This window comes from Pteropus vampyrus, unplaced genomic scaffold, assembly GCF_000151845.1.
Source record: "Pteropus vampyrus isolate Shadow unplaced genomic scaffold, Pvam_2.0 Scaffold589, whole genome shotgun sequence".
Classification (NCBI taxonomy): Eukaryota; Metazoa; Chordata; class Mammalia; order Chiroptera; family Pteropodidae; genus Pteropus; species Pteropus vampyrus.
In genome coordinates this window covers 142,355-151,221 of record NW_011889370.1, presented here as the reverse complement: position 1 = coordinate 151,221, position 8,867 = coordinate 142,355, and the positions used below count along the sequence as shown (strand labels likewise).

The 8,867-nt window shown below is 52.8% G+C and overlaps 1 protein-coding gene across 1 annotated transcript in view; it reads right to left on the bottom strand.

Moving 5' to 3' along the window:
- The window catches only part of AFAP1 (actin filament associated protein 1), a 100,833-nt gene that overhangs the window by 19,692 nt on the left and 72,274 nt on the right, over positions 1 to 8,867 (bottom strand). The window contains exons 10-11 of the mRNA XM_023525662.1: positions 4,526 to 4,737; positions 2,763 to 2,908 (exon numbers count right to left, since the gene is read on the bottom strand). Of these exons, the coding sequence (XP_023381430.1) occupies positions 2,763 to 2,908; positions 4,526 to 4,737 (358 nt within the window). The remainder of the gene's footprint in view (positions 1 to 2,762; positions 2,909 to 4,525; positions 4,738 to 8,867) is intronic.

Sequence of the window (8,867 nt, the reverse complement as noted above, 5' to 3'; positions counted from 1 at the left end):
CCGTGCAGTGTGGCCTAGCCCTCGTCTTACAGAGAGGGACCTGGGCCCCGAACAAGTCTCGGGCCCTGAGGAGTGAGTGGGGCCATGACTAGGTGCCAGATTCCTGTCTCCACCTGCTGCTCTTTCTACGACAGGGCGTTCGGCCTAACTGAGCAGCAGAAATGAGATGAGAGACTGCGTGCCACTTGTCCGACCCAAAACACAAGTCACTCACAGGAAACACATACACTGTGGTTAAAACACACGTAACGAAATTCACTGTCACAACCACTGTCAAGTGCACAGCTCGGCGGCGCTGCGTGCGTTCACAGGGCCGTGTGACTGTTTCCGCCGCTGAGCTCCAGAACTTCGGCTTCCCAAACGGAACCTCCGACCCAAACACTGACTGCCCCTCCCGCAGCCCCTCGCGGCCTCCATCCTACTTTCTGGGCTATGAATCTGCCCACTCTAGTACCTCCTGTCAGGGGAATCGTACAGTATTAATCCTCTCATGACTGGCTTATTTCACCGAGCATAATGTCCTCATGACGCGTCCATGTTTTAAGGAAATACGTTTTACATCTCTTAGGAATTCAGATGAGGTGACTTGAGATGACGGCTTCCTATCGGTTTGTCTACTCCCCACTGCTTGTCCACACTGACCCACTGCTTGTCGCCTTCCTCATTTCCACAGCTTCCCATGGCTCTCCAGCCGAGCTTGGCTCGAGAAGAGTTTCAGGAGAAAAATTAAGAACTTGCTTTTGTATCGTATAGTCTATATATCTCATTTAAAAACAAGCCTCTGGAAAGTGTGTTTTAACAGTTTGCCATTATTCATATGTGCCACTTTTCCTGGGGGAATTTAAATTACTACTTTTTTCTTTTACTGTCTGTCTGCTAAAACATATCACTGCCCTTTCTCCCCGAGACATGGCCAATGCGCAGACACTTCCCCTCACGACCTTGAACAGATTCATTAACTGGCTGCCAATCTGCATAAAAGCAAAAAGTTAATTTAATCTTAGACTATTTATTACACTGGCAACCTACCATATTTCATATTTTGCACATTGTTTCTTTGTTAAAACGTCCTCTCGAGTTTTACAAGAATATTTAGCTAGAACACTGAAACGTGAAAATAAACTTTTGCTAACTGACGCCTACATATAAAGATTGTAATGAGGTAGCAAATGTCCTTGCAGCCATAAACCCATTACGTGCGTATTTTTAATAAACAATTTTTCAATATTGCGATCTACATTCCTTTCTCAAAAATGTGACCTCACATTTGGTTTAGATTGATATTCCACTCATTTAGAAAGCAGAAGCCAAGAGTGTTCTAGGAGAAATATTTTTACTCAGGGTTTGTCTTAAATGTGGTTAGCAGTTTGCTGATTACACCTGAAGTTACATGTGGACTCAAGAGAGGCTTTTGAAAACCTCGTAACTTCCAAGTAACCAGTTAACAACCATAAACTCTTCTTGTATGTCACTCTGGATGTGTAGATTTTGTAAAACCCAATTTATGGATGTTACATTTCTTTAAAGCCACTTTATATATATGTGTTTTGGTTAATGAATGACTAGGAGAGTCGTAATTTACCTGCATTTTGCTGATTAAATAGAATGTTATTACAGAAAAATAATAACCACAAAACAGAACAGCCAGTCCTTGACTATGTATGTCGTCGTGATTTTCACAAAAGACGTGTGGTAAAAAGAGGCAGTTTATACTCTGGAAAACCTCTCACTTACTGGAGATTTTCTGGCAAACTTGAACAAGACTGATTTGCTCTGTCCAGGCCACTTACCCTAGCTGGGGACAATGCGTGGCCTGAATTCGAATGTGGGCCAGAGGTATCTTTACTGACTTAGCTCCGAAATATCCTGGCCAAGCATTAAATAAGCGTTCATTCTACGACTTTTACAGAAGAAGTAATCACTTTAGTGCTCCCTCAGGGACATCGTATACGGATCCAGCATTTTCGTTTACTGCAAGTGTGTGGCGGTGGCGAACACAATGACCGCAGCCCCGCGTCGTGACTGCTGTGAGGGTGTGCCCACCACTGGTCTGGCACCGCTGAGGCATCGGCACAACCGAGAAGGAAAACGATGTCTCCGAATGAGCGTCAGCAGGGACAGCCCGAGAGGGCCTTCCATACCCCCAGGAGTCCGCGGCTGTAATGATCTTTGCCATCGATACGTTAAAAAAAAAAAAAAAAATCCATGGTTCAAAAGAATGAGTTTGTATATAACAGTCTTTAAAAAAAAAAAAATCGCAATTAAAATTTGCAAAGTAAATGATGGATGGATGGCTTTGAAGCTCAGTCCTTATAACCACGACATGTAGAATCATTTCTGTTTCACAGAACTGTTCCCCTAACACAGGGGTCAGCGAACTACAGCCCACAGGCCACATCTGGCCCACTGCCTGTGTTTGCAAATAAAGTTTTATTAGAACACAGTCACACCCTCTCATTTATGTTCTGTCTGTGGCTGCAATGGCAGAGCCGAGTAGTTCAACAGGGAATGTCTGGCCCACGAAGCCAAAAACATTTACTATCTTACCTTTTACAAAGTTTGCCAACCTCTATTCTGACAGAAAGCACAGACGGTTAAAATGACAAATATTTCACCAAAGTTTAGATTAATGTAAAACAACAAAAAAAATCTTCAGTTGTTTTTCCCCTGAGGCTACAGACTCACTAAAAAGTAAAAAAAAAAAATAGGGAAAACATAGAGTCGTTCCAGGTGGGTGCCATTTCCGTGGCGAGGGCCCTTACCAGAAGGCCTGCTTGGCTGTCTGGATGACGTTCGCGGACAGCTCCACGTCTATGTAATCATAGTGCAGCGCCCCGGGGTCTGCCGAGGACCCCGTCTCGGCCAGCAAAATACCGATCCATCTGCCCATGTCCTCCGAAGACGCCGCCTGTTGCGGTAAAGCAGAAGAAAGCGCACTTTGTTTAACTAACGGTAAAGAGCTTTCACGTTTTCATAAACGTGTCAAAACCAGGACCGCATACCAGGACAGGAGGGGACACGGAAGGAGCATGAACGGGAGGGGAGGTGCCCTTGCTGCCTAGGCCACGTGGTCAACGCTGCATTCACGCTGAGCCCTAACGCGAGGCTGCATGATGACTACGCCCAAGGAAATACAATCCGAGGTCCTAAAATGCCTTCTGATTACTTTGGCTGAGGCACTACAGTGGAAGACACCGAAATGAATGTGATTAGTTAACTCTCAGCTAAGGGGATTGTTTAGAAAGCCTCATTCATTTGGCAACAAAATCTGGCCAGAAAAAGAGGCCTCTGCAACTACTCTGGGCCTGGAAAGCCTCGCTGGGCCTGCGCTGCTGGTCTCGAACTCTGCTGACCTCAGCCCGCGGTGCTGTCTCCTGAGAGGGCCTGAAGTGGCAATTTTACCTCCCTTGATGAGATGGTATAAAATACTTTTACATCGGTCGTGTTTATACAGGTGCAGTGTTTCCCCATCGTGGGGCTGCTTTGTGCATGCTATTTTTAAACACACTTAAATGCTCCCCAGCCCTGAATTTGGTCTGCTTAACTTGCAAATCTGAAATACATCTTGAAGATTCGGTTCATTAAATTTAAGTCATTCTTGTTACGTGACTTAGAAAATAAATTATGCCACATGTATAGTGGTAGATAAAATATCTAAATGAGTTTGATTAACTAAATATATAAACAACGCTCAAAGTTTAGGGGACACTGAGCTACCAAATGGGTAAGTTAACTGAATGTCAAAGAAGAAATAAATACGAATAAAAATACTTTCAGAATGTTTTGCCATGGCGGATGCTGTGTGCATCATTTACTGCCTGGGGGACGGAGGAGGGCAGTGGGACACGCCCTCTCTTTGGAGGACTTGGGGCCCCTGCAGTGCCGGAGCACAGGCAGCTTCCTCATCAAGCTCCCCGTCCCTGCCCCGCGCCCTCCCCACGCCGCCTTCCCCACGCCTCCGCCAGGCATCAGGCGCAGGTGCGGGCGGGCTCCTCGCTCCGCCAGCTCGCGCCTCCTCGTCCCTGCTCCCTCTCAGGTCCGCGGCCAGCGCTCTCGGAGGAGCCCTGCGCCGTTTTACACCGAGAGCAGGGTGTCCTCGTTCACGTTTCCAGCCGCCTGCCACGGCCACCCGCCCTGCCGGCTTCCACCTGCGGAAGGGCTTCCCGAGCAGCCGATGCTAGCCGCCATGCGTGTCTACGGACACCCGTGTTTATGAACACACGTGTTTACAGACATGTGAAGCTGAGGGAAGAAAAGGCCTGGTTGCGATCGAGGTGTGTGGCAGAACCCCGCGGTCCTGCCTCCATCTGGGCCGGGCCTTCTCTCCGTGGGACCGTGTGCTGCACGGTCAGCAACTGGGGCGCAGTCGGCCCTGGCACCTGTGATCTCCAACCCCTCGGAAAGGGGGGCGACAGCACAGAAAGCAGAGGTGAACGAATGGGCAGAGTGAGAGGAAAGGGCACGACTCACTGGACACGCCGTCAGCACAGGCGTCAGAGGCGCTTCTGGGCCGAAGGCCACCCACCTCCAGCACGGCCACCTCCTGCCCGTTGCGAAGCAGTCGGAACGTCAGTGGGTGTCTGGAATCCAACCCGGGGATCACCTCGCAGCCTCGGAGGGGAATGGAGGCGATGTGGGTCTTCAGGTCGGTCCTGTCCTTGTGGAGAACCAGCTTGTTACCCCGGACTCTGCACCAGCGCTCACGCCAGCGGCTGTTGGACAGCACGTTCAGGTAGCCTGCGGGGGACAGGAGCCAGACTCAGCGTCCCGGGGACCCGCCGCGGGGAGAAGCCGGCCGGTAACGTGCATGGGCAAAGCCCCCGCACGCCTTCAAACGCAAATCACTGCGCGGGACGCGCATCGCTGTCGATGGCTCCGCACGAGACGGCGCGCATCGGAAGCCCCGGCGGACGTGCTGCGGAGCGCGTGGCGAGGACCGGTCACCAGACGGTTAAGGCTCCGTGGGACCTGGAGGTCGCCGGGGGATGGGGAAGGCCACTAGGCCCACGGCTTCTCACGGCGAGAAGGAAACGCGGGCCTGGTGGCAGGCTCCACCCAGCCGAGGGGACAGAATCATGGAAAAGGTTTCAGGTTCATTTGAGTAGCCGCGAAGGACATATCTAGAGCAAAAGTTACAGGAAGGCGGATTTTGGCTTAACGCGAGAACACGAGAAAATACTGCTGAGAGTGTGAGCTTTCCGGGAAACAGGAGGCCTTGGGGGCGATAAGCCCCCAACACTGGACATGTGCCGGCCGCCGACGATGGAACCACCCCGGTGTGAGATCCCCACCGAGACCCACAGCCGCAGCGCCCCTGCTCTCTGGGGCAGCCAGCTGACCTGCCGGGTCCGCCCGGCGACGCCAGCCCACAGGAGATCGGGACCCTCGAGTCAGGTGCATGTGCAGGTTTGCCACTCGCAGCTACCGCGCTGCACGGAAGCTTCCACTGTAGGCATAGAAAAGACACAGAGATGCGTAGACGCGGGTATCTCCACGAGAGGGAACGCCACAGGACGTTAACAAAACCTCTTCCAATATTAAAAACTGGTCATTTCCATTTGTCACAAACGTATATTTTTCTGGAAATAACCCAGCATGAAAAATAGATGTCACAGGCGGCTGCGACTTCTGTCCACTCCATCATGCTGGTAAGTTACTGTCCCCTTCCTCTAAGATTTAGGAAGTGAGTTAAAGAGCAGACAAAATGCAGATCGGTCAGTAAGGAAGAAACAAAACCAAGATGCCCGAGGTCAGCCGCCTCCCCCTGCAACTCAAACACGGCGCCCGCACGCACGCGCGGCTCGCGGACAAAACAAACGCTGACCAACCCCGAGTCTGCAAGGCGCCTCCGCTTCTGCTACGTTCCAGTGTTACACACTTCATCGGCAACAGGTAAATGCTAGAGAGGTTAGAAACCAAACCGAAACGAACACCTGAACAGGCATGTTACAGGGCCCAGAATGATGCTTTACACATTGCGTGTAAACATCTGCTCGACGGGTTCACCAGGTGACACTTAGAAAGTTTAGATTTTCATCTGGCTTCATGTGATGTCAGTCCTGCTGACATGCCCTCGACAAAAGGGAATCCGCACTGTTGGTCCCGGAACGGATTTTGGTTTGGGGTGCATGTCGCTGGGTCTGTGAAATCACAGAGAAAGTGGGGAGCGAGCCCGTGGGCTCATGTGCTTGGGAGAAGTGGAGGTGACACCTCAAGGGTTCGCTTTATGAAGGCAGAGGTGCACTCCCTGTTGGGTGAGCGTCGTGTTCAAAGCCACCAGCAAGGCCTGACCGGATGCTCTCTTGAGAGTCAAAGGCGGCAGATACAGAGCTGTTATTCTGAATATAGCTGTGGGCCTCACATTCTGCCGTTCATTCTGTAAATCGTTATTTGTAAATGACGTAGTTCTGATACGCTTACTCTTTAAAAAAAGAAAGCTCTACTTAATTGCACACGGTCAACTATAATATCTGAGTAATCGCAATTAGAACTATTTAATGTCTATGATTGTGGTGCCATCTGTGAGTAAGGAATCAGGCTGAGGTCCCAGGTCTTTGGACTTCGGTGAAATGACCGCTCACCACACCCACCATTAAGTATTCTGTGAGCATGACGGCATGGTGGCTGAGACAAACGTGACAGCACACGTACACGGGCCGGAGGACACGGAACCGCCCCCGAGCACCGTGATCTGCGGGACGCACGCAAGAACAAGCTTCACAAAGACGCGCTGCGCTAGGCGCTGACGGAGGCTGCAGTTAGGGCTGGCCACAGGGACGCCCAAGTGTGACCTGATGTGGTTCCGCGGCGAGGCGCCCCTCCGTGGGCCCTGAGGGGTAGGGGGTCCCCAGGCCTGGAGAAGGAAGGAGGCCTGGCTGCGGAAACCGAGACTCGAAGCATCTGGGGACCGGGCCATGGCAATGCTTGGGATCTGTGGTAGGAAGCGGGCCTCTGATGCAGGAGGTGACGGCACTGAGCCGGGGAGTGAGATGTGGCAATGTTCTCCGAGGACCTGAGGCCGCAGGTGGGCCTGGCGGCCGTCTGCCTGCTCGCAGGTAACAGGGGCGGCCCCGTTTCACACTCACAAAAGAATTCTAACCCCAGAATTCAACGCCTGGTGCACTGGGTGCAGGCGCAGAGGTCGGAGGACACCCCGCTAACAAGGGGTGACGCGTTCCTGACGAGCGGAAGGTGCTCTCCTCTTTCCTCCCCTGATCAACTCTGGCCCTGTCGCCAAGTGCCATGAACTTCCTGACACGTGAGTCACGGAAGGAGTGATTCTATTGGACAGAGTCCCATCTTATGTAGAGCAGGACTTCGCATGAAGCTGCCATATTTTAACGCCTCCCTCAGATTTGTTTACAGTTCCCACAGGGAAACGCAAGAGAATCGCTGGGTAACAGGCCCGTTTCTATAAACAGTCCCCTCCAGGCACCGCCCACACGCGGCAGCTGGCCTCCGCTGCCCGGTGCACCGCCCTCCGCTCTCCTCAGGAAGGGGTGGCCTGAAATCCCGATTTCCTGGGTAGGGAACAGGAACGTGGGGGGTCGCACAGGGAAATGCCGCAGCCCCATCTAAGGGATGTGCAGTCAGAGCTTGGTCCCCTTGTCCCCTCACATTCTCCGAGCCCAACAGCGCCAGTCTGGCTGAGGGAACCCCTGTGACTCAGGAGGGCCCCGTGACCCCATCGACATTTCTGCTGGCGCACGCTCTCACCGCCAGGTGGCGCCAAAGAGCAGCCAGGCCAAGGGCTGGGGCCACTGGGGTCCCAGGCCCGCCCTGGTCGCTTCAGTGGGTTATAAGGGCAACGCCATGTGTTACTTTTCAGATCCTACTTATCATGCTATGGTGGGGTGGTACTGTGTCTTAATGATTTGGAAACTTTGGTTTGATTTTTTGAGATTATTTTTTGCTCGGAATTGTACAGAAAAACTAAGCTTTCTTGCAAAACCACGGCGAGAGGACACGGGCTCCTCAACTACAAACCAACGCTATGGGACAGGTTAAACTGACAGGGTACCGAAGGCAGGCGACAGACGTCGTGCTCCGCTCAGCGGCTGGGGCGCCTGGCGTCTCTGGGCGCGGGGCGGGGGGGCTGCAGGAGGGCCGGCAGGGGGGCCGGCAGGAGTGGGGGGCGGGCGCCCGCTTGTTTCTTCTCTCCAGGATGGGACACAGAGGTGTCTACCAGGGAGGCTACTTGCTGGGTCACCTTGGAGAGGACGTTCGCCCGGCCTAACTGCCGGTTTTACCTTCGCGAGTCTTGGTTTACAAGCGGCTGAGAGGAGCAGGCCCTGGGGAGGGGCGTCCAAGCGGCAGCCGAGGGTACGGCAGGGGGATGGCCGATGTCGACGGGCTGCCGACAGCTGGGCCCGGGCCGGCCGACGCCGAAACCTTTGCCTTCTCATCTTTGGCACGTGTCCTCCAACAGGCACACGTGCCAGGGAACTCACGGGCCAAACCCCAAGAACGCTTTCCTCCCCCCCAATCCAGTGTCACCTGACCTGTGGCGGGCTGGAGCATGACAGAAAGTGAGGAGAGTAGAACCTTCTCGTACGTCCACTAAAAAATCCTATTGTCGAAGACTCCGCACAGTCACAGAACATCAGCGCCAGGAGAGACCCAGAAACACGCGGTAAGTTCTTCGTCCAGTGAGTCCGGTCGGTCATCCTGACTCATGAGGCCTCCCGCCTAGCGGCCTGGGCGGCTCTTCCTTTCCTCTCAGCTTCTGGATTTCTTACGATCTGTGCCTCTCACCTGGCACTGCCCTCACGCTGTCTTGCACACGTCTGCTATGCTTAGTGATTTTTAAAAAGCACATCCGGTAAGTAAACGAACGATAATGGCAGCTCCATTTACTGAGTGCACAT